We start from the raw sequence: 25,103 nt of genomic DNA, 5'->3' as shown, positions 1-25,103 counted from the left end.
CTATAAAGGGACTAGTTTTGGACATATTAAGTTTAAGGTGATAGCTGAATATGCAAGTACAGAAGACCAACAAACAGGTGAAGATGCAGCACCAACTCAGCAAAAAGGCTGTTGCTGCACTACAAATCTAAAAGGAGAAAAAAAATTGATATGAGTAAATGCAAAGAATCAAAGATATAGGCCGGGCGCAGTGACTTAACACCTGTAATCCCAGTACTTTGGGAGGCGGGGTGGGTGGATCACGAGGTAAGGAGATCGAGACCATCCTGGCCAAAATGGTGAAACCATGTTTCTGTTAAAAAATACAAAAAAAATTAGCTGGGTGTGATGGTGTGCACCTGTAGTCCCAGCTACTCGGGAGGCTGAGGCAGGGGTATTGCTTGAACCAGGGAGGTGGAGGTTGCAGTGAGAGGAGGTTGTGCCACTGGACTCCAGCCTGGCAACAGAGTGAGACTCCATCTCAACAACAACAAAAAGAATCAAAGATGCAGTAAGAGGCCTAGGGTGCTCTAGTTTTATGGAAGACACAGTAAGATGCAATTTAAAGAGGGAGTTGATAATCATCATCACCATCGAATTCTAAAAAATCTGCCAGATATGATGAAGACTGAATAAAGATCAAATTTAGCTAATTTAGAGTGGTAAAAGTAGGAGCCACGTTTGAGACCATGAAGAAGAGAGAGAAGGTGCTCTGGAAGAGTAAGATTCAGCATTGGGCTGGTATTCGAATTTGAGTCACAATTTATTTCAAACAGTTTGAAGAAGAAAAATAAGACTTGTATCTCAATGCTTTCCAACAAAATATACACATGCATAATGGCAAATTATTAACACAGGGGTAGTCAGTTCATAACAACTTAGAGGAAAAATTAAATTTTTTATAACAATATATTTTTTCATGATGAATTTATCCTTAAAATTTTTTTTTACAAATTTATTTTAGGGACTTTCTGGTCTCCATATTCTCATAAGTTGCATTCTGTGGGGAGAAAACAAACAAAAAACCCATCACAGTGAATAATTGAATTGCTCTGTGGCCATCATGCCTTTCTAAGCAAGCATTGAATATAGGAGGTGTATTTATGATAACCAGAGACAGAGTATGTATAGCTTGGCTCCATAAGGGTAATGTTCTTTGTTCCTATATCTACCTTTTGTACTTTCCAGCCCTTCCCTCATAATGTTATTGGGAAAGTTAACAACTAGCGTAACATTTTGAAAATCCAAAGTGTTTATACCAACAAGATTATTCACAGTCAAATTTTCTCATGAATATCGCTGAGACCTATTATTTATTTTAATTTTAACCAAGAGTAAAGGCATTGAATATAGAGCTCTGGTTTTAGAAACCAACCTTTAAAAATAATGAGATAATGACACAGTGAATAAAGATGCATCAGGGTTCAGCCAAGTTATTTTTTAAGGTTAGAAAAACTGATTTTGAAAATGCAAAGGCAGACACAAGATCAGTCAAGAGGGAAAGAATAAAGATACAAGAGAAGTAGAACAAGTCATGGAGCAAAGTATCTGAAAATGTAGAAATGAATGGGAAAACCTAATCTCTGAAAAGATATAAAAGGACAGATGGAAGGAAGGAAGGAAGGAAGGAAGGAAGGATGGAAGGAAGGAAGGAAGGAAGGAGAGAGGGGGGAAGGAAGGGAGAGAGGGAGAAAGGAAAAAAGGTAGGAGGGGGAGGTAAAGTAAGAAAAACTAAGGAAGGAAAAAGGAAGAGAATGGAAGGAAAGAAGAGGGAAGGGAAGGGAAGGAAAAGGGAAGGGAAAAGGGACTTAGATAGTTTTCACTGGATAGGAAAGAAACTGAGGAAGTTTATAATCATGTACTCTTGTTTCTTGCTGAGATGAGGGGCTGAGTTATCCGCAAATATGAGGAGTGTTCTAAGGGAATGATAAAGGACTCGAGCCATTGAGTAAAATCAATTGATATTGCAAATTATCCACTTGTGATTTTAAGAATTTCTTGATGATGCAACTTTCCCATCTATTCTTGATTGTCTAGAGTATTTTCCTCCTCTAGTGCCTTTGCTGCCACACTGATTAAATCAATATTGATTGACAACCTCAGTGGGATATTTCCATGTGTCAGGAAGAATAGTACTATCAGCTGTACCCAATTCATGGTGATTTAGAAACACATTTATTTTCTTATATAATAAGAAATTCCAGTGCACACATGAAGAATATGCAATTACCAGACATATTTGCTGTCTTTAGTGTGACAAGTTTATATAGTTCGAGTGTCTGGGTTTTGTGATACAGATATACAAACATACAAACTTATGCAGTAGAGTTGTCTATCCCAATGATTACTAGACTTCTGGATTTCATGCACCAGTAAAATACAAATGGGAGGACTGACACCAGGTTGCCAATTTTACACTTGGTCAAATAAAATATTAAAACAAATAACTCATTATCACGTATTCTCACCATCATTTCAAAAGAACATTTAAACATTAAATGATATTAGTCTTTAGAAAACAATCTAAAAGACACAATTTTAGAATAAAGGTCTTTAACTTGGATATGTTCAGTTTTATAAACATTTATGGCATTATTCTTAATTTTCTGGCTTAACTATAGACATGTGAAAACTTTGTCATAGGGGTGCTGCTCTGTGGAGCTGTGTTTGGAATTACTCTTTACACCCACAGTGTCTGGTCCTCAGCTTAGACAGCAAAGCGCCACCTTCTGTTATTGTATAGACAGAATCACCAGAGTGTCTATCACAATTCTCCAAATCAGATCTATTTAGCATCAAATACTGGGGCCTTAACCACTATGCTACAGATATTTTCTAAAATATTCTCATTGTAATTAAACAGTGACTATTATGAAGAACAAGGAAGGTAATCATTTCGTGACTTTTCAGGAAGATTACTGCTAGGAAATGAGAATAGTAGTTAAAAAACCAGTATACATTGAATTAATTACAAACAGTAGATCTAATTTTGAAGGTAGAAATTATAAAGTCCAGGGCATACAAAATATGATAGTGTGAACGCGCAGACATAGGCGCTTCAATAACACACAGCCAAAAAAAAATCCTCCCCTTTCTAAAGACACACAGACATCTATACTTTCATCTATTTCTGTTTACATACATACATACATATATATACACATGTAACTCATTTTTCTTTGAACTGATTCAAGAATGAGTTGCAGACATTGTTGCATTCACCCCTAAATATTTTAGCATGCATTTTCAGAGAACAAGAACGTTTTCTATTTTCATGGAATAGGCACACTAGTCTTAACAAAATTGGGAAAATTAGCACTATTATAATACTAATAACTAGTAAATAGTCCATATTCAAATGTATTCAGCTTTCCCAATAGTAGTATTTATCTGTTTTTTTTTAATTTGATATTCCATCCGGAATTGTGTTTAGTTGTCATAGTTCTTTGACCTCATGGAATTCTTTAGCCTTTCTTTGTCTTTCATGACATTGACATTTTTAAAGAGTTCGGTCCAGTTATTTTATAGTGTGTCCTCAATTTGGTTTTCCTTCTGGTTAGATTATGGTTAGAAGTAATGTGGCCCTTTCAGTATATTTTATCAGGAGGCACATAGTATCAGTTGGTCTCAGAATTGATGATATCTCTGAAGGTATTGTCTGCTGTGTTTCTCCAAAGTATATTTTCTTCTTTTTAAATTTTTTATTTAGTAGAGAAGAGATACCTTAAGATGATGTAAATATCCTATTCCTCATCAAACTTTCACCCATGTTTTAATACTCATCGATGATTCTTGTATGAATCAATTGTCATTAGGATGATTGCCAAATAGTGATTTTCTAACTCCATTATTTCTTCTACAATTGTTAGTTAGCATTCAACTGCAAGAAACAGATTTGTATTTTTCCTTATTTATTTACATCAGTATGTATTTGTTGATTCTTATTTTATTCAATGAATTATAATCTTTTACTATGATTTATTTTGATGCTCAACTTGCCCCAGATTTGGTCAGTGGGAAGCCTCTTCTACTTGGTTCCTGCATCTTACTGGCATGACCTCATCATTCTTTGAAGAATAATTACTTTTTACCACAGAAAATATCATGCCAAATATGTCAAAATGAATGTGGAGATTTATATGATTATGTTTTACCAGTTCTTCTCTTTGTATTTGGAAAGGTAACAGTGAGTAATGGAGTGGACGGGTAGTATAAAAATTCTGCAGAGTTTATCCTGTAATTCTTACCTATCTTAGTTGGAAATGGAAATTTTTTTCAGCTACTAATATATCAGAATTAATTGAGGTGTTGTTTTAGGATTGTGATGTTATGAAGAGGCAAAGTCATTCCATTGTACAAGGATGGGAAAAGCACTTTTAATTACTGTCCCTTTTCCGGTGGAGGCTATATTCCCTCTTCTGGCTTCACCTGATGACAAGGGAAGGCTTCTCATTCCTCAGAAATTTAGATAGATTTATTTAGACTGTTAATTTTACTATCTGGACCACCTGAGTAACCTTTCCATGATATCTATGAATTCTGCACTGGACTTCATTGTGGTTCCCCCAGTTACTATTTTTCTTTATCTGCAAAAGTTAACAAGATTAAGACCCCAAGCTGAAGCAAGGCACATCTTTGCTTCCTGCTGACTTTCATGAGCTATTGAATCACCTTGTATCAGCCAGGCAGGAGACAGATGGCATGCTGAAATGAGGCATATAGAAGAATTTCATGAAGGGGACATTTACAAAGATATCAGCAATGTTAGGAGAAAGCTACAAGGAATTCAAAAGCACTCTCAATGCAGCAGCAGACCTGAAGGAGCAAGGGGAGGGGTGATTACCAGACCCCAGAGAAAGCAGCTTCAGTTGTATGAGGGGCAGTCTGATTGGAGTATGACTTTTGGGGGAGGAATGAGTCCAGTGCCAACCCAGGGCAACCCAGCAAAGAAGGAATTGGAGAAGAAATATTCCTATGTCAATCTTCTCTCTCTGGTGCTTTCCCACTGGTGCTTCTTATTGGCCAAACCAATTGGGAGCTCAAAGGTAGGAGAGCCCATTGATACAGTGTGTAGAAGTCACCCTTCTGGGACACACGGAATGATACAGAAGCATAGAGAGTGTCTCTGGAGGAGCAAACACAGTATCCTACACACATGGCAACTCTAAATTTTTAAATATGATTTAAAGATTTATTTTCATAGCTCAAGTGGTCATCCACCATCACTCTGGCTCCCATACTTCTCTTCCTCCTGGAAACACTAGCTATCCTCTGACACCAGTTCTTCCCCCTAACAGAGAACACACCTGCTGCTTGTAATTCTGGGAGGTCATTACCCCCTACCCCCAGTGACATATCTACCCTAGGTTTTCTTGTCAACCTGGGCATGCCGCTGTGTGTGTGTGTGTGTGTGTGTGTGCTCCCCTTCTCCCCCAATTTGTAATGTAAAAAATCTCCATATCATTATAATATTCTGTTAACAAAAAGTGACTGGGCAAACAATAAAATAAAAAATGTAATCTTTATTAGTTTTGCACATTTTAAATGTTGGTTAGCATTATTTAGCATAATAGTAGCATTTTCCAGCATGCAGTTCACGAATACAATTTATCTAAGTAGTTTTAAGAAAAAGAGGAGCCTATGGTTTGCTTCTGTAAGAAACACAAAATGTCCTGATGTAATTGACTATATAAGTTGACTACTCTGTTTTTGTGAAAAAAAAATTATGAAGCCCACATTATATTTAGAACAATCTAGAGTAGCATTATTCCAAAGAAATGAAAACATAAACCAAAGTCAGAAAAAAAGAACAAAAATAAAATAAGCACTACCTTCAATTCAGTTAGTACAGGTACTACCAGAAGTACAAATAAAATTTTAAACCCTTTTGCAATTGCAAAGCAAAATTTGGATATGAGTTGTGAACCTATTTTGCTCCTTAAAATTGTGAAATAATCTAAAATTAGCAAATGTAATTAAAAAAGCAGAAATCTACAACTCCCCAGTCTTGTTTTCACGTCTTATTTAGCAAATTTCTTTCGTGAAAAAGTACTATGGACAGAAAGTAAGAAAAGTGATTGTGATATCAACCTGAAGATAATTTCCTCTTCATATTTATGTACATAATGCTGAAAAATAAAATGACTTTTTACAGTATTTATATTTGCGTGTAAAATTCTAAACACATTTTTAACAGGTTAAGCAGTGTGTTTTTTTAAACGTGTCTGTACAGTCTGGCTATATACCATATGTTATCCACTTAAAATGTAAAAATAACCAAAAAGCTGTTAAAGTGCTGCAAACTATTGCTTAATGACTTAAATAATGAGATCTGTTGAACAATTTCCTTGACTTTACCACTGACATATGGTTTCTCATAAATAAGATTCTGAGCAGGGAGAGAAACCAGATACAGCAGCACGGTAATATAAACATGCATTGATAGCATCCAAACTATCTATAAATGGTACAGAATACATTTTATTACCTGTGTAAAGCTTGCACTCTACATTTCTTGTGGTACATATTTGATGCAATAAATACTGTGCTTAGGTCATTATTTTTTTTGCTCAAACGTGCACCACAGGGCAAAATGACTATTTACATAATAAATAGCATTTCATTAACATATACAGTGTCAACCTTGCTGAGAGCCAAAGATGGCTAAACAAAGTGCAGGATAAAGCAGAAATTTATAAAGAGTTATTTTGGTCAATTCAGTCTTCTGGCGGTGGAGGGTGAGGGGCAATATTCACTATTCAGGTTTTTTTTTTTTTTAATACAACAAAAAGAAACATAACATTTATGACTCCAGACATTTGAATGAAGTTTGCACCTGCTAAGATTTACTGGCCTACCCGCAAACTATCTACTTGGTCTAGGGGCTGGATTTTGCAAAATAAGATCAACAAAGCACCTCCACTTATCACCCAATTACCCTCCCAGAAATATGGTGAAATTTAAGAACTTGTGTTTCTTGTGACTTTTTCTCATGCATGATCTCTAAGTGCAGCATGCCCTCATGCAAACCACGACTTTGTGTAGCTGGGAGGGCCATGTGGTTGCCATACCCCCAGGTGGCATACCTGTTATAGAGGTCCTTAGCCTATTTCTCAACAGAAACTTCGTTTACAAAAATAGTCACATATAATAAACACATGGATTAACAAAAAGATGAATCCACTAACAGATTCCGTAAAAATGTGACAAATGTGGCAGTTGAAATGCAAACAGTGGATACAATTACTATACTAAAGTGTTTCATGTTAAACAACCCCAAAATTATAGGTTTGCACCCCTTGAAACTGGTCCCTACAGTCTGACTAGCCATTGTGTATCTTATCTTCAGCAGTGTCAGCTGGTAGTGAGAACAGTAACCTCCTGTCAAGGTCGTCTCCCCTTTACACAGAGTCACAGTTTACTGACAAGGGGTCACTGTCTTATTGTAGGCACTGACCTTAAGGAGATTTGTGTAAAAACAGTCAGTTTGGCATTGACCTCCTAAAGGAGTCCTGTTGATAAAAATACATCACCTTCACAGGCTGTAAACAATTTGTCACCCAATTATTTTTATTTGTTTTCATTTATTTCCCTTTGGCTTTTTCATCTTTGCCTTCTTGCTCATGTTTTTCCACAATTGGCTTTGTCACCCGGTCATAGGAAGGTGGACAAGCTGCAGTGGACATGGTCAGATCAGTTTTTTCTGTAATAGAGTTTTCATTTATTCTGTCAATTATCATGTCTTCTTTTATAAGATTAGCCCCACCTTTGATTTTGTTTTTATTGTATGTAAAGGAAGCTTGTTTTACAGTTCGCTTTAAAAGGTGGCGTCTGTAAGCACGCTGAATAATAACAGCAGATACTTCCTCTTGTTTTCGTTTTAAAGTAGTAGTGATTGGCTGATAGGAGACCTTGGAAGGATTGGAAGCCATGAATCGCTCTTCCATCTGTATTCGTAGAGCATCCATCTCTCCACTCTCTCCTAGAACCCGCTTTGTAAAAGCAAATAAGATATCAAGACAGTGGATCCGGTCACCACTCACCATGGGCAAATCCATGGCAATGAGCTGGAGTTTGTTTGGTTGTGGCAGATTGAGAGGCGGTTCAAGTGCAGCTGCAAACTGAGATAATTTTTCAAATTCCATGAACTGAGTTGCATCGGGATCAAACTTCTCCCAAACCTCATAGAACATCTCAAAGTCATCCTCACTCAGGGGCTCTGCACTTTCTTCAGTAGCAACACTGAAGTTCTCCAGGATGACCGCGATGTACATGTTCACCACAACCAGGAAGGATATGATGATGTAACTGACAAAAAAGAAAATTCCAACAGATGGGTTCCCGCAATCTCCCTTAACTGAGCTTCCAGGGTTAACTTTATTAGGGTCACAGTCGGGTGGCTTACTGTTGAGAATGGGTGCTAGCAATCCATCCCAGCCAGCAGAGGTTGTAATTTGGAACAGGCAGATCATGCTGTTGCCAAAGGTCTCAAAGTTGAACATGTCATCGATCCCAACTTCCCTCTTAACATAGGCAAAGTTAGACATCCCAAAGATGGCGTAGATGAACATGACCAGGAAGAGCAGGAGGCCGATGTTAAATAACGCAGGAAGGGACATCATCAAAGCAAAGAGCAGCGTGCGGATCCCCTTTGCTCCTTTGATCAGACGTAGGATTCGGCCAATCCTGGCAAGACGGATCACTCGGAACAGGGTAGGGGACACGAAATACTTTTCTATCAGCTCGGCGAGAAACATACCTAGAATAAACAATGAGAATACCAACCAGTGAAGAAATCATGCGTTAAAAATAAACATATGTTTCTTCTAAAGCTCCAAGGTAAAGTTCAGAGTCCTGAACTCAGTTATATTATCTTAAATATGGCAGCTATATAATATATATATACAATTGCATATTATATATTATAAATAAATCTTAATTTTGAAATTCAGCAATAATTTCAACTATAAGGATTACAGTACTTTTTTTTATCTTTAAGAGATGTTTATAAACTACTTTTAGTTTACGTAAAGTACCAAGTCAGAATTTAGAAATAAAATAAGTTAAAAATTCACATTTGACTGAACAGTAGCGGCCCAACAGTATAGGTACAAGTTTATATGTATACGGTGACTTTTTCTGAAATTGCCATATTCTAAATTCTCTATTTACTCCATTTCCATCTGAAAGTATTGGTAGCTTTTGATGCTACTTTCACCTCCCCATGATCTTGGTACTTACTTAAGTTCCACTCTAATATTTTTATATACTTATTTATGTATGTTCTGGTGCATTTCTAAAAGGATCCCAGGTTGATGCTCTTTTTAGTCTCCTGTACTTAATGTTGTATTTCAATTCTTTTTGGTCTCCTGTACCTAACACTGTAATCTCAGTCTTCTTATTTTAACCTTCTCTCTCCATTTGCTTTTTAAATAAAAACTATATTTGTAAAGTTAAAAAGAAGAGCTCAAGAAACTAAATGCCTTCAAGTTTAAATGCCTCATTCTGAAAAGACAAAGTATAAGAGTGTGTGTGTGTGTGTGTGTGTGTGTGTGTAAGAGAGAGAGAAGGAGATGTGTAGGAATACACCTTTATACCTCAGCCATACTAGTTATAACCAAGGATTATAATTAGTGGGAATCAAAGGCTGTATACAATGTGTTGGATATAAGGCCAGTTTCTTCAGAGAAAGGAGTGGCATGAAAATCTGTCCAACAGAGGTGCCTTGTTTTGAATAGCAAAATATTGAACCAGTCATATCATCCTGTTTAGGGAAGAATGAATAGTTTAGGCCCACAGACAGATGCTTTTCACTTTACTAGAGCTTTAGTTGTGTCTAATGAAATGAGCTATTGCTCATGAGGCTAGTTATATGTTCCAGGCTTTGAAGTATAGTACTAATGATGTCCCATGTCATCGTATTTCCCTTGTGCATCATTATTATAAACCCATTTTTAAGGTAGTCTAGAAAATCTCTACATGACACTCGTAAAGAACCTACTATATGCATTTGCTAATAATGTTTTGTCCTTGTCTTTATTCTCTTTTTACGCAATACTTTTCCTTATCTTGAAACCACTTTCCACTAATAGCTATATGCTAGTGACTCCATGTCTATTCCCTAAAGCAATTTTCCTGAGTACCAGACTACATTTCTAGTCTTGTTAATGGAACCATCTAGATACTGTATTGGTTCTTCAATCTCAACATGTCAAAAACATTTTTATCTTACTTAATAGCACAGGTCTAGTTCAAATGACTACATTTACACTAAGTATAATTATTCTAAATGGATAGAATAAGAAACAATACTGACTACAGTAGGAGACATTATGTTAAAAAACCAAACACATCTGGATAAAATGTATCAAAATATTTACAGTGATTATCTCTGATTGCTGGGATGATCTTGAATCTAATCTTGATTGTTTCAACTTTCACTTCTATTTAACTGAATTTAAGAACTTTAAATATTTCTTACCTACAATGGAGAGAATGACAACCACAAAATCAAAAATATTCCAGCCAATGGTAAAGTAATAATGGCGTAGAGAGATGAGCTTCAGTACACACTCTCCAGTAAACAGCACAATGAACACCAGATTGATTCGTGACAAAATGGTAGTCACATATTCACTCTGGTCATCTGTTTCCACCATCATTGTGACCATGTTAAGACAGATGAGAATCATGATGCTTATGTCAAAAACTTGTCTGGTTACGAAGTCAAAGACCATTCCTTGAAATTTGTTCTGTAGAGAAATAGAAATGCTTTTAGCAATAAAGGAGTTTTCTCATGTGCGTTAGCATCAAGTACTTTCTGCATTAATTGACTTTCTAGTTTCTTGCACAGTAGTCATTGACTCTGATTTTTGTAAGAATGATTTATAGCATATTAATTGTTAAAATTTAGTTATTTAAATTGCCATTTACTAATGTGCATTTCTCAGAATAGCAATCCCTTGTCCAAAGAGGGTTTCTGATGGAAAAAAAAACAAAAACAAAAAAAAAAAAAACCGGAACACTCGATACTGTATATTTCTTCCAGAGGTATGCAATGCATATCAACATTTTAAGATTATGAGAAGGTAAGAAACCCATTTAATTTCTTTTCAAGACTTTCCAATGATCAGCTGGACTATACATCCATTTTAAAATATAGTACTATTAATATGTCACTTGTATTCTGAAATAATTGTTAAAGAGAATTTGGAATTTCCAGGACACATCTATAACATTATGCATTTAAATACCACATCAATATTCATATTCTTCTATCAAATAGCCTTGGCTAACATTGTCAGACACAGAATGCTGAACCTGCACAAGGATAATGGGACCAGAATGACATTTCTTATATGTTTATGTCAAAAAAATTCATGTTCTTTGTCATTGATCTGTGATTCTGCTTCCCAGTTCTGCCACTGCTGGTCACTGAGCGTCATCTGCAGGCTTATTTCTTTGGGCCACTGAGGAATTCTGAGGGCATTTTCTCACGTATTTTTCCTACAAATTGTTGGTTCTTTTCTACTTTCAGTGCTAATTTTAACAGAGAAAGTACATATTTCTCATCACTCTCAGGAAGGCAATATTCAGTCATCACAATATGAATATTTGCTAGTATTTTTTCCTTGATGCACCCTAGGAGTTACTGAAACCTCTCAGATCATCATCATAAACATCTTTAGAGTGTGGGATAATAGCTCTCCATTTTAATAGCAGTTTGTTTGTTTCATCATGGAAGCATGAGTATTGTTATTTATCATCATAAACTGTAATTACTGACCCTGACTTCTGCAGACATTAGTAATATCTAACTCTGTAACCATATATATGAGTAGTAGATACTGGAATTCTTTCCTCCTTTAAAACACTTAGTATCTCTAGTGAAAAATAAAATAGAAGTAAGGTGCCATTTCACTCAACACTTCATCCATTTCTTAAAATATTAGAAAATTGCATTTCTTATAGCCCCATCCAAAGGTTTACTTCTTTCCCTGATATTACTTGGCAACCATTCTTGAGTTGTGTGATTAACTTTCTCTTGTGCATATCACATGGTCTATGTGTCCATTGGCCAATTAATATGGATTCTAATGGTATGCTTCTAAATCTCTTGAAGTCAAGGCATCTTCTATTTTTTCTTGTTCTTTTTGGTGTTTAATTTTTGTTGTTGTTACCATTACCATAAAAGATACAAACTAATGATGCTCTAAAAGTGAAAGAATTTTTTTCTACTGGAAATGTTAGCTACTTTCTTTATTGTGAGACAACCATGCAAGTTTTTGTTTTTATATTTTCCCCCATATCATTTGGTATTTCTTACTCCTGGTCGAGGTATAGGCTTTTGCGGTTTTTTCGATCCTAATTTTTTCATTGCATTATAGTATTTCTTCTGTTCTTCTGTCATAAAGATGTCTTGACCTCCAAAGTATAGAAAAGAAAAATCAAACTGGTTAAAACTGTGTCCTTTTGCACATATTTTTTCAATGTTAAAATAGAAAATGTATGGCTAAAAAAAAAATGCAAAATTCAACTGATTAGCATAATTATATCTGTGATTCAAAATGTGAAAAATTGAAAGTTCTCTTTAGGTATGATAATAATATCTAATTCCTTAAATAATTCAAAATTGACTTTATTATTATTTTCTTATGAAGACAAACCCCCAAATCTCAAAAAGGTTAAGTATTTAATCCAAGACCATATGCTTAGTGAATGGTGAAATTTGGTTCACTGAGATAATAAATACTTGGTACCTTATACTATACATACTACCTTTATGATGTTAAAGGTAATAATTTTCTTATTTAAATGTAGCAAAGAGTTAGAGTATGTATACTGCAAGATGGTTTGGAGTTACTCATTAAAAAAGTCACTCCAACTCTGTCAAGAATTGGAGCAAAGGGATAAAAAGAAAACTGGATGAGTGAGTGAGAGATTTAGGGGATAAATCAGAGCTCATAGCATAGTAAGTATGGGACAGACTAGTAGGGATAGAAGATTGGAACACTGGCAAGTAAGTGAAATGGAGTAGCCTGATATTGACTACAGAATACTACTAGTAATAAGAAAAGGGAATTGAGGGGAGAATGTTCTGTAGTGAAAGAAAGCACTCATTATACAAAAAGCAAACATACTGAGCAAGTGAGATGAAGCAACAGTACATAAAGGAAGAAACACAAATGGCCAACAAGCATTTAAGAACATGTTCAAATGTAATAAAATACATAAAAGTCATAACAATTAAGGTGATAAAAGTCATAAAAATTAAAATTAAATAGTTTTCACCTATTAAATACCAAGTATTCAAAAACAAAGAGAATGTTTGGTGACAGTGAGGGAATAGTGGCATGGGTGCTCATACACTGTTATTGGGAGTTTGAGTAGATATATTACTCTGGGGGAGTAAAATACTTCATTATGGGAATTTATTCTAAGGAAATAATTAAAGCCTTATTTTCTCTCTCTCTCTCTCTTTTTTTATGTACGAAGACTTTCAACAAGGTACTATTTAAATCATTAGAGATTAAAAACAATCTAAATTATCAACCTACTAGGGAATGAATAAGTAAATTATGATAATGTATGTATGAAGACTTAACAAAATGAGAAAATACTGATGTTAAGTCAAAAGTGGAATTTATAATTATAGATAAAAATTAAAACAATAAGTATGTATAGAAATAGTCTGAACAGAAAAGCAAAATGTGAATGGCAGCAGTTACTTCCAAGTGAAGATATTTATTTACTTTCCATATGTTCTATAATGTACATAGGTAACTGGGACAATCAAATGAGCCTTATAAATGATAAATAATAAAGAGTCATACAATTCAAGACTGAAAGGGATAGCTTATAATTAAATATCTTGGAGAAAGAAGTGGGAATATATAAAAGAAATCAATGAAAGAAAAAAGCATAAAAATAAACACTAGAAGCAGCTTACATCCGGTTTCCTAATTTCAAAAAATTAGTTGGAAAATGTATTTTCAAGGGGGAGTGGGTAGTTGTACGGATAAAATAACAAGTTGTTTTCGGGAAAGGGGCATATTAGGTTGCTTTCTAGTTTTATTCTAATTATTATTATATTTAAGACAGAAACTGTATCTTGATAATGGATAAAAGGAGAAAAACTTTATGAACCTATGCACAAGAGTGTGGAACACAGCTATTCTTAGCTTTCTATAGCTGGAAATATATGGATAGTGAATGACAGAGGGAGGGGAAGGAAAAATCAGTTATAATATATACTCCCATTTGGTTTCTAAATTCAAGTACGCATTTGGCAGAGAAAACACTTCAAGGAATAATTTTCTATCTCAGTGGGAGAGAAAATATTAGAAATACTTATCTTCTTTTTCTGCTGGTTGAAATTATCTATGATGACACCAATAAACAGGTTCAAGGTGAAGAAGGACCCAAAGATGATGAAAATAACAAAGTAAAGATACATGTACAGACTTTCTTCATACTTAGGCTGGAGTTCCACCTACCAAAGGAGATTATTTTGTAAAATATTACCATACATTTTAGTGCTGGAAATATCATTGGTGCTTTTTCATAACAATAGAAAAAAATTATTCTTACTAATATGTCAGCATTTTTTTTTTTTCTGAATCAACTACCTCTAAAAACATCCCTGAAATTAGCCTTTAGGGATGTTTTCATGTGAAAAATGTGGCTACTATGACATTCTAAAATCTATTTTTATAACTATAAATACAAATACTATTCTTCCATTTGAACAGTAATGTGCTAAATTTACAAGCTTTTAAGGTACTGAATTTTAGTAATTTTAAAATTATTAATAAAAAATTTTAAAACTGTAAATATCCATAGGCTAGGTTTAGAAATCATTCATGTATGCATGAAATAATGTAGCAAATAAGAAATGAGTTGTTCATTCAGATGTTTGGCACTATACCCTAATGTGACAGTCACTGAATTTTTCAGATTAAGTAGACATAAATGGACAGTTCATTTTATAAATCCTCAGTTGATTATTTAATTCCTAGATTGTGCTTATAACAAATGGACTATTACTTATAATTTAGTAATGGACTGAAAAAGTCACTACAATATTTTAACAGATTCCTGTCCTTCTAAAGGCAACAAAGTTAAAAGCCAACTAAACACACAAAACAAAATATAAGTGACAAAGTGAAATAAAACAACTCTGGAGGTTATCAAAATGATATTCAACATAAAACTAAAGCTATTTGAAATGCACTTCAAGAAAGATAACACCAAACTATCAGGTTGAAGACTGCAGGGACAAAGGTTATTCTTCATGATGATAAACTAAACAGATGAGACTTCAGGATAGAAAGATGAAGGTTGATAGAAAACACTATGTCTTGCAAAGTTTTGAAGAGCAAAGTTGGAATGAGCGTGAATTTCAGTTTAGGTCATAGAGCCTTAAAGAGGCTGAAATCAAATAAAATAGGTTTATACTTTGGTGATATACACTCAAAGGAATCTGTTGGCCACAGAAATGATTGCAACTTCAGTCAATTTATGGAGGCTAAAAATCATATAAAAGCATTCTTTTATTTGGTTTAAAATATGATTATTTGAAAGAAATCAACACAGTAATCTAAGACTGACAGAACAATATCCATAAGTTTTCATGATGTCTAATATGGAGGGTGACTATACATTTCAACTAATGATAGAAATCATATATTTCTTCAAATTTGGCCCTGTACACTAAAATTACTACTAATTATATAATGTGTGGATAAATAGGAAACAAAACAGAAAATATTTAAAAGAAAAATATTTGTTAGTTATTAAATATATGAATTTCTTACTTTGGTTTTCAAAATAATGCATGTGTTGAATTATCTTAGTAAGATCTTTCTGATAAACATTGCTGTGCTTGAATACTTACCTGACACACTTTTTCCCAAATATTTTAAATCAAGATAGAATCATTTCGTTTGGTTATATTTTATCTGATTAATTTTACTACCTGGTCAATATTATAAAAAGACTTAGAATACAAGGAATACTTACATTTCTGGAATCAACTGCTGCATACATTATATCCATCCATCCTTTAAATGTGGCCTATTAAGAAGGACATGCATGTTTTACTTTGGAGTAAAAAATAATTTAGACCTGATGTTTAATAAATATTCTTACTGATATAATTTTCAAAAGGAAATATTTTTGAAAGACATTTCAAAACAAATTTTACATAGATTTTGGACCAAGACAGTATGTTAGTAAGGCTTTTCATTTCTAGAACACATATTGAACAAAATGACCATTTGATATATCCTCCCGTTTGATAACCAACTCACAAGTACTTTTCAATTCTTTAGAGTTCATGGTATCATGATATTTAAAGCAGTATTAAAATTTGCTGGAGCACTTTTAGGAGGTCTTACAAATGCGAACACATATGTCAATAGCTCTATCAGGCTAATAATTACAACTTAGATCTAAGGATTATCTGCTAAAATTTATCTGCAGGGTGATCAAAGTGATTGAAAATTTAAGATTTCTCTTTATTATAACAATGTAAGGATAGTACCAGGATACATAAAGGCAGGGTTGCAACTATCTTTTTAAGAATTTTGGAGCAAAACATTTAGAAATAATCCCATATTCTATTTTCTTTCTGAAATTCTTGAAGATAATAACTTAATATGAATAAGAAATGTGAACAATAGTACAGCAGACACTTGGCACTCACAGGATGAAGGATACTCAGGCTAACAACCTACAGTAATTTGTTACTTGTCCTAGGGCATGAATTTTGAGTCCTGTGGGCCTAAAAGGATTATTCCTTAGCTAGTGAGGGAGGCTAGCAAAGCTTTAGCATCTGTATCACAATATATCTTTGTTTTGATAACACTAACCCTTGTGAAGTGGTGGATATCATGAGACAAAAGCTAAGCAAGGGTGTGGGTGACAGCAGTGAAAAGAAATTAATGATTCTTAGCTAGAAAGTACAAGGCTTTTGTACATGAAAGAGAGATGTGTTAAATATGTCAGTGGCTTAGGTCAATGATAGAACAAGTTCATTACACACTTGGTATAGAAACAGAAAAAAGTGATTCAAGGGGCCATTTCAATGACTTACTAATCAATAGAGAGGTGATTCTATAAAAGCCAAATGTGAAGCAGTATTTTAGAGGGTTTTTTTTTTTTTTTTTTGGTAGCAGAATTTATTTAACAGCTTTGTACAGGACCATCACTATATTTTCAAAATTGCTTACATTTTAAAGGATTGCTTAAAATTTTTAATATTTCTTTCCTCAAATTTATGGAGGAAGTGGTTGCTTTAGTGATATTTACAAGTGTGGTCATTAGTTAAAGGTTACAATAAATGCCCAAATAAATGTCATCATGTGTTGACAATTTTTAAAGAAAACATTCTTGCCAGATTTTTTTAACTTTTATTTTTATTTGTCTTTAGATACAGGGTCTCACTATGTTGCCCCCACTGGTCTAGATCTCCTGGCCTCAAGCAATCCTCCAGTTTTGGCCTCCCAAAGAGCTGGGATTACAGGCATGAGCCAACATGCCCCACCCGTTCTTGCCAGTGGGACATTTTTAAAATAGAGATTTTAAAAATCTCTATTTTAATTGCATGAATATTCCGAGTAGGTCAAAAATGTTAAGAAGATAAATAAGAATTTCCAACAAAAAGGTGGGAAGAATTTGTAAAGTAATCATAGTAGACACCTCTGGAAGAGCTGCAAAAGGGTTTTGACTAGTGTTGGTTTGTTTGCTTAGTTAGTCTCCCGGCTGAACAGTTGAAATCATAACCTTGGTGAGCAAAAATTGATTTCTGCCCTAAAGACACTGTAGAACCGCAAGGGAAGAAAGAAATTGTACAGTCTTTTTTTTTTTAAGCTGAATTTTCAAATAATCTGGACTCTTATTTTATTCCCTGCTTTGTTGTGGTGCTGCTGCAGCTAGAAGCAGAATCAAATGAAAATGTTAAAAGGGCTACCTTTTTAAATATGAATTATAAGCTATTTTTCTTGGATACCCAGTCTTAGAGACCCAATAGTGAAAACATTAATATTTAGGATAAAATAGACTTAAATAATGGTGCTGAAAGGTCATTTGAGACAAGATAATAGCTGCTTGTGCTTCATTTTTGTTTCTAGTTGCTTTCAGGTATTATTTCCACTTCACTATGGGGACCTAATTCTCTCTCTCTCTCTCTCTCTCTCTTCTTTTTGTTTTAAATGGAGTTTCGCTCTTTGTTGCCCAGGCTGGAGTGCAGTGGCACAATCTTGGCTCACTGCAATCTCCGCCTCCTGGGTTCAAGTGATTCTCCTGTCTCAGCCTCCTGAGTAGCTGGGATTACAAGTGCCCACCACCACATTTGGATCTAATTCTAAAACCTGAATGTCATTCCGCAAACGTTGATTGAAATAATAGACTTCAGCAGCAGTTAATCCCTACGAATTAATTACAGTCCAATTAGGTGTATTAAGTGTATGTGTTTTGGAAGATGATCTATCTGTTAAGTGTATTCTGTTTTGGTAGCTGATCAGTGAAACAAGCCTTCTAATCACAATAAAAATGGCAAAGTTACTGATTTATTTATTAACTTGTTTATATAGAAAGAAAGAGCAATATGGAAACAAAGAAAATACAAGAAAAAGACAAAGAGGTCTTTGTTTGGCCTGGTCACTACTGACTATATCTGTAGTCCTTACATGTAATAATGTTTTCACCCAGCTGGGCTCATAAACTTGTACTAACAAACTGAAATTTTTTAAATAGAAAGAAATATATACTTTTTCTTAGGTACTAAATAATAGATGTGTGTAATTATTTTATTATTCCAAACAATAAAAATATTCAGAGAAAATAGTGTTCACTTACAACTTGAAGCAAAGAGAGATACCCAAATCCTACATTATCAAAGTTTACTTTCACATTTTTCCATCGAGCAGTCTCATTTCTTTCTATTAGTTTTAGGCAATCAGTATAATTATTCACGTCTTCGATGTCAAACCTGTCACCAGTTGTGGTGTTAATACAGTGGTAGAATTTGCCAGCAAACAAATTTACGCCCATGATGCTGAAAATTAGCCAGAATATAAGACAAACCAGAAGCACATTCATGATGGATGGAATTGCTCCTAAAAGGGCATTCACAACCACCTAATACACAAATGGAAAAAAAGAAAAGTCAGAATTCTTATCTGTTAATAAAGAAAAAAAAATTCCCCTAGTAATCGCTGGCCTTCCCATTTTTTTTTTTTTCTATCAAGGCTATTTATTCTAGGATATTTAAAAGCAAGGTTTAAAAAAATCTTAAAATACATTTTTTTTCTTAAGCAATACACTTAGGAAAACAACTATAGGCAATATAACCAAGAAATGAAACAAAAACATTTTTTAAAAAAAGGGAGGGAGAAGCATTAAAAGGTTAAAGGAAAAGCAAAATCGGAGGAACTTGCTGCCAGATGAAGTTAGAATTGTGTTGTTTATCAGAAAAAAGAAAAGTTAAAAAGCCTATGCAGAAGTTTAACTCATTTTAAAAAGGCAGTATATTAAAGAACAAAACTAAAACATTTGGACCTGAGTTGATTTGACCAATATATTTTTTAAATAACTTAAAAATTCAGATAATGAATATAAAAAATTATTAAATACCTAATATAATTGTCATTAATTATTCATGCATTGCTATGACTAATAATTTTTGCATAAGAAGCAAGACAATTTGCATTATGTATTTCATTAGATCATCACATCGTTTATTTCAAGCTCCAGTCATGTCAGTTGTTTCATTTACTGAGTTTAATTCAAAACACTTATTTCAAATGAAACATAATAGAAATCATTTCTTAGAAAAATAAGAAAAAGAGGGATGCTATACATAGTTCTCAAATCTGATGTGATCACATGAAGCTCTGTGTTCAATTATTATCTACTTTTTTTTTCTATAGAAGGATGTCTTCCCCCTCTTTATTTCTGGACCACTAGTTAAAAATCTGAGTGTTCATGTTTGGCAACAACATAGGGGTGGCTTCCTTACTTTCTCCTCCATCCCTCCCACTGGAGCTGCACAGGAGTGGCTAAGAGGGAAGGTAAAAACAGACCCTAAAATGCTTGTAAGGGGCAGCTGCCTTAAACTTGGACATTAATAGCTGTGTTTAATTCCACCTATGTGCTTGTATTATTCTTGTCAACCTGATCCAAAGGAAGTGGTCATCAAAACATCTTCTATTTGCCATTTGATGCCAGTGTATTTTTAGAACTATTTTTTAACTGCCTGTCTGTAAACAAAAATACATGAGCCAATTTCTTATACTTCTGAGCCCTGTTTAAAGTCTGTAAAGAACTCTAGGTCTTCTGGGGAATATAAAACAGTGTGATAAGTGGGCCAAAGAAAATAAGAATACCAGTAATGACAAAGGTGGAGGGGATGAGTATGAAAAATTAATCTGGTTGAGTTATCCAGGCAGAACGAAATGATGTGGCCTATGCAACCTACCAAGCTGACAGGTGACACTTTGCCATATCTCATCTGACTATCTGTATTAATACAATGGGCTTCATAAATTCTTGTTTTATGATTTATTTTAAATGAATGGATGGAATTAGATTTCTTTCAGATTAGAGATTTGGAAATTGAAATCAAGTTACTATTTATTTGTCTTCTTTCCCGATTATTTTGTCCACTATCCAGATTACAATGCTGTTTCTAGTGTGTATACACAGAGTACTAATTAAAATATGTATTTTGCCTTCAACACCCAATTTAGAGTATGAGCAGAACACTGGTTGTCTATACCACTTCTTGATTTTCTTTTCACATTACCTGTCTCACATTTTTTCTTCAAAATATTTCTCAGCTTTGTCACCTCTTTTCCATTCTCACAGTCACCACCTAGAACCGCCCTCTGTTATTTCATACTTGTACTATCGTCAGTCTCCTAACCTTCTCCTTCATTTAATCTATGTAAGATGAATTAATCTTCCCCAAATCCCACTTGAAAGTTGTTTATTGGCTCTCTGGTAACTACCAAATATTTTTCTTACCTTGCTATTCACATCACTCCACAATCTATATTTCCGGTTTTAACTTCCCTGGTCATCTATACTTCATGCCACTTCAATTAATATAATAACCATATGCTAATATGATTGCCAGATAATTGAGATGTCATTTACCTTGAAATTCCTTGTCTAATAGCTCCTTTTCTGAAATACTCTCCCCTCTCAAAGGCTTTAGTTCAAATAGCACTTCTTTCATGGAGCCTAACTTTGCCCCCCCAGTTTAGCCTCCTAAATAAAGAGGAATGTTTTCCCCTTTGAATTCAAGAATCAGAATTCTAGTACTGAACAGAACTGTACAGATAATTCAGTATTGTGTTCTCATTTGGCATATGAGAAAAAATAAGGTTATAACAAGTTGAGTTCAGAAAGTAGTCTATAAATAGCATCTAGTGCTCTTTCCAGTCTACATGGAAGAGTTGCTCCCACTTATCTTGGTACCATATTACTGTGTACTAGAGTTCAGTGTAATCCTGACAGCTTGTAAGGTTTTCTAAAAATTTAAGATGCAAAAATATGTTCATGAATCTTCCAGGGCCTTAAGTGTCTTGAATATAGGAATATACCAGAGAGCTTTGAATACAGGAATAAAATAATGGTTGACAAAATGAATGGATTAATGAAGCAAAGTTTAGCTTAGTATTTATTGATTAAAGCATAATTTTAAAATGTTATTTCTGAATATGGCTGAGAATAATTAAGGAACGGAGCAGAGGGAGAAGTTTGTGCTTAGGTAATATGTATGAAAGGTTTACTTTGAAACTGGGGATTGATTTAGAGTTAAAATGAACTCTATGGAATTTATGATGCAAGCATGTATTCTGCAGCCGTGCAGCTCAGGATATGATTCGCAAAGTTGGCATACATTTGGCCCAGAGAAAAGTTGTATTTTTTTTGTGAATATAAAAGAACCTTATCTTAGAAAACACTTGGCACAGTATTGGGGAATTTACTATACAAAGCTATAGTCATATTTATGATGTATTAAATTAGACAATGAAAGATCATAGAAAAGATTGTCTTTTCCCAAGAGTTCCAAGCCATTCCTTGGTTCAGCAAAGCAGGAGGTGGATTAACTTTTTTCAGTCTCAATAAAACTGCAGTAATTGGTTCTCATGGCGGGAAGAAAGTAGGCAGAATTAGTCTGAATAAATTGGAAAGAACAAATTGAACTTTCAGGCTACATGAAAGGAGATGTCTGAGAAAGGAACTATCTTAATGAATTAATACTGTACTAGAGGTTGTTTCTTCTCAGAAGCTTTTTTTCAAAACAAATATCATCAAATAAAGTTTCTCTGCTCTAGCACAACCAATTCGATTTCTGGTTCATTACCTGCATTTTTAAAAATATGTCTACACCAAATGAAGGCTTGATGATTAAATATGCAAATTCACATTAGAAATTTTCATACATGCAGAAATGTCTTTTTATCTGAATTAATTACTTTTGAACTTCAGATCAACACTATTTATGAATTCTAGTGTTTCTGTAATAGAAATAAAGAAAATGTATGTGAATAAAAATAAAAAGTAGGCAAAGTAGGAATTATCCATTTTTAAGTATGAAGAAGAGTAATAGAATCTTTCTTTAAAAATCTAAAATAATCGTACTGTGGGTTTTAATTAAGACAATTATTTTTGTAAGCTATGATATATCAGTGATCCAAACAAAAATTCTGACTTTTTCTGTCTCTCAAAAATAAGAACTCTTCTTCTTGTATAATACACTTAAACTTTAAGAATAAATAAAATGTAGAGTTATGTTTATGTATGTTTTGACTGTGATATCTTTTAAAATCCTAGAAAGTTAGTTGGGAGTTACTTATTCTAAGAAGTGAGTTTATGCCTCAAATTTTATCTTAATGCTCATGATAAGATGTTTTTGTTTTATTTCTAGGTGTGTATTCTATTCTGCATAATTCAAATAAGTGGATTCTTTTATACTAACTTTTTGTTTACGACACAATTCACATGTGCTTAATTCAACTATTTCTTAATTAATTTTTTGCCTTGTTAACATTTTGAAAATAACCCCATATGAACTTACACAATAAAAAATGAGAATGGTCACAATCAATACCAGTCTTATAAAACCTGAAATATTGCACCCTAGTATCTGCTCATACGTATCAAGAATCAACTGATGGTATCTCACTGGTAATTTGCAGGACCCAGACCAAGGTACTAAACAGCAGGGGCTGTATGCCTCAAACAGTATTATGAGCTTAACAAGTTAAACTGTTTTTTCACATAATTGTTCTACACCAGGGTCCCCCGCCCTCACCAATCAAGTAATCTCCCCATAAATGGATAACTCCATATACACACAACTAAATCATATTCAATGAAACTTCATAAAGATATCAACCATTGGGGTTAAAATCCACAGAGGGTAAATTCATAAAGGTCTTTTTTTTTTTTTTTTTTCCCCCAAATGAAATTTAAGACAATTGAAAAGAGGGGATTAGGATGTAAATACTGTATTTTCCCTACTGTGGTGCAATAATAGTACCCTTCCCAATCCCTCCCTCACCCCACTACACATAAGTCACAGTGCAAGGATTAAAGGTAGCAAAAGGGGTAATACAGTACCCATAATAAAGGGCTCAGGGGAGGAACCAGCGCTCCACCCCATCCAAGTTGGAGCAAGATTATCCTATACAAAATAGAAATATATAGTTTGTTATTAGTTAGAGATCTGATATGACAGAACATTTGGTGTTATCTTTTGTTCATGATGCTCTCTGTCTGTTTCCCTATCAATTAAGACTTGAGTTCTTTTGAAAAAGAAGGTATTTAAGATTTCCTAGGTTAGGAAATTAAAACTACAAATTTAAATACAAATTTTATTTTACCCTAGATATTAGCGACATCAATTCACTCAGTTTAATTTTACAAGTTGAAAAATTTGGACTGGAAATTTGAAATACAATAAATGTTTAAAAGCTGTCAGCCAGAAATGTGCATAAAACATGCAAAACACAAAGTGCAACGTGATGATAATTTATTTGTTACTTTCTAACTTCTTATGAAGCACTGTACAACATGCTTTATTCAGTAATGTTGCATAAAAGCACATGCTTTGAAAAAGTAACAGAACAACAAAAATAAAATGAGTGCCTGTGTTACGCTTTGACGCAGCTATTGCGATTTTATGCTGCTAGGGCAAAGAATTAAATGAGAGTTTCTGAGTATGTTCAAATCTCACTTCCCAATCATAATATCATTCTTATATCCAACCTCACCATCACTCGTGATTATATTTTTACAAAATAAAAAAATCCAAACACTAGAAGTATAAAAAATAGAATCAAGTATAAGGTTATTTTGACTCTACAATGCCAAACACGTATTGAAGAGATCAGTCATTTTAGTGCTGTGTATATGCTGTCATTATGAGGAATAGAGCCATATTCATAAATCTCACCATTTAAATGATTAGTTTTATCACTATCAACATTTATAAGGATTTTATGTCTAAAACTCCAAGTTTGAAAAGGTAACCTCTTTTAATATAAAGGGTATTATTGATTAATAATTATAGATATGGTTATTTCTGAGAAAATTAAAAGCATACCACGAAACCAACTTTTTTATAGCAATGAAGTGTAATGTATGGAGATATCTGAGCACTTGACCAATGAATGGATTTAACAAATTTTCAAATGGTCAGATGTAAAAGGTTTATAATATTTTCAAAAGTTTAGCATTGTTCAGATTGCATAACCCATATAAAATATATTACTTTGATTCAGGCAACATGTTTTCAAGTAGAATATAGAGAAATGATATTTTTTCTCCAGAACTGAAACTGCCAGTCTGAAACAAAACAAAGTGACATTTAATTGGAAAACAGACTTAATTTTTACATACCCCAGAGAGAATTTCTGATAACATTTTGGTGAAAATGTGAGGCTCTCTGTGAGAAATAAAAGAGGACTACTCGTATTTTATTGTACTGAGTTGTTGATAATGAGGAAAAAGTTTTCATATATATTAGGGAAATCGAAGACAAGTCTTATGTTCTTACGAAGTGACATTTATTATAAGACTTGAGAAGAGAACATAAGGCTATAAACAAT

The 25,103-nt window shown here is 33.8% G+C and overlaps 1 protein-coding gene across 1 annotated transcript in view; it reads right to left on the bottom strand.

Annotated features, from left to right (window-relative positions):
* Window positions 1–5,481: 5,481 nt before the first annotated feature.
* The window catches only part of SCN1A (sodium channel, voltage gated, type I alpha subunit), a 149,122-nt gene continuing 129,500 nt past the window's right edge, over window positions 5,482–25,103 (bottom strand). Inside the window, exons 21-26 of the mRNA XM_011991011.1 lie at window positions 18,838–19,119; window positions 16,000–16,053; window positions 14,333–14,470; window positions 12,305–12,409; window positions 10,460–10,730; window positions 5,482–8,737 (exon numbers count right to left, since the gene is read on the bottom strand). Coding sequence (XP_011846401.1) covers window positions 7,563–8,737; window positions 10,460–10,730; window positions 12,305–12,409; window positions 14,333–14,470; window positions 16,000–16,053; window positions 18,838–19,119 — 2,025 coding nt within the window. The 3' untranslated portion in view covers window positions 5,482–7,562. The remainder of the gene's footprint in view (window positions 8,738–10,459; window positions 10,731–12,304; window positions 12,410–14,332; window positions 14,471–15,999; window positions 16,054–18,837; window positions 19,120–25,103) is intronic.

This window comes from Mandrillus leucophaeus, unplaced genomic scaffold, assembly GCF_000951045.1.
Source record: "Mandrillus leucophaeus isolate KB7577 unplaced genomic scaffold, Mleu.le_1.0 Scaffold389, whole genome shotgun sequence".
NCBI lineage: Eukaryota > Metazoa > Chordata > Mammalia > Primates > Cercopithecidae > Mandrillus > Mandrillus leucophaeus.
This window is presented reverse-complemented; position numbering and strand designations above follow the sequence as displayed.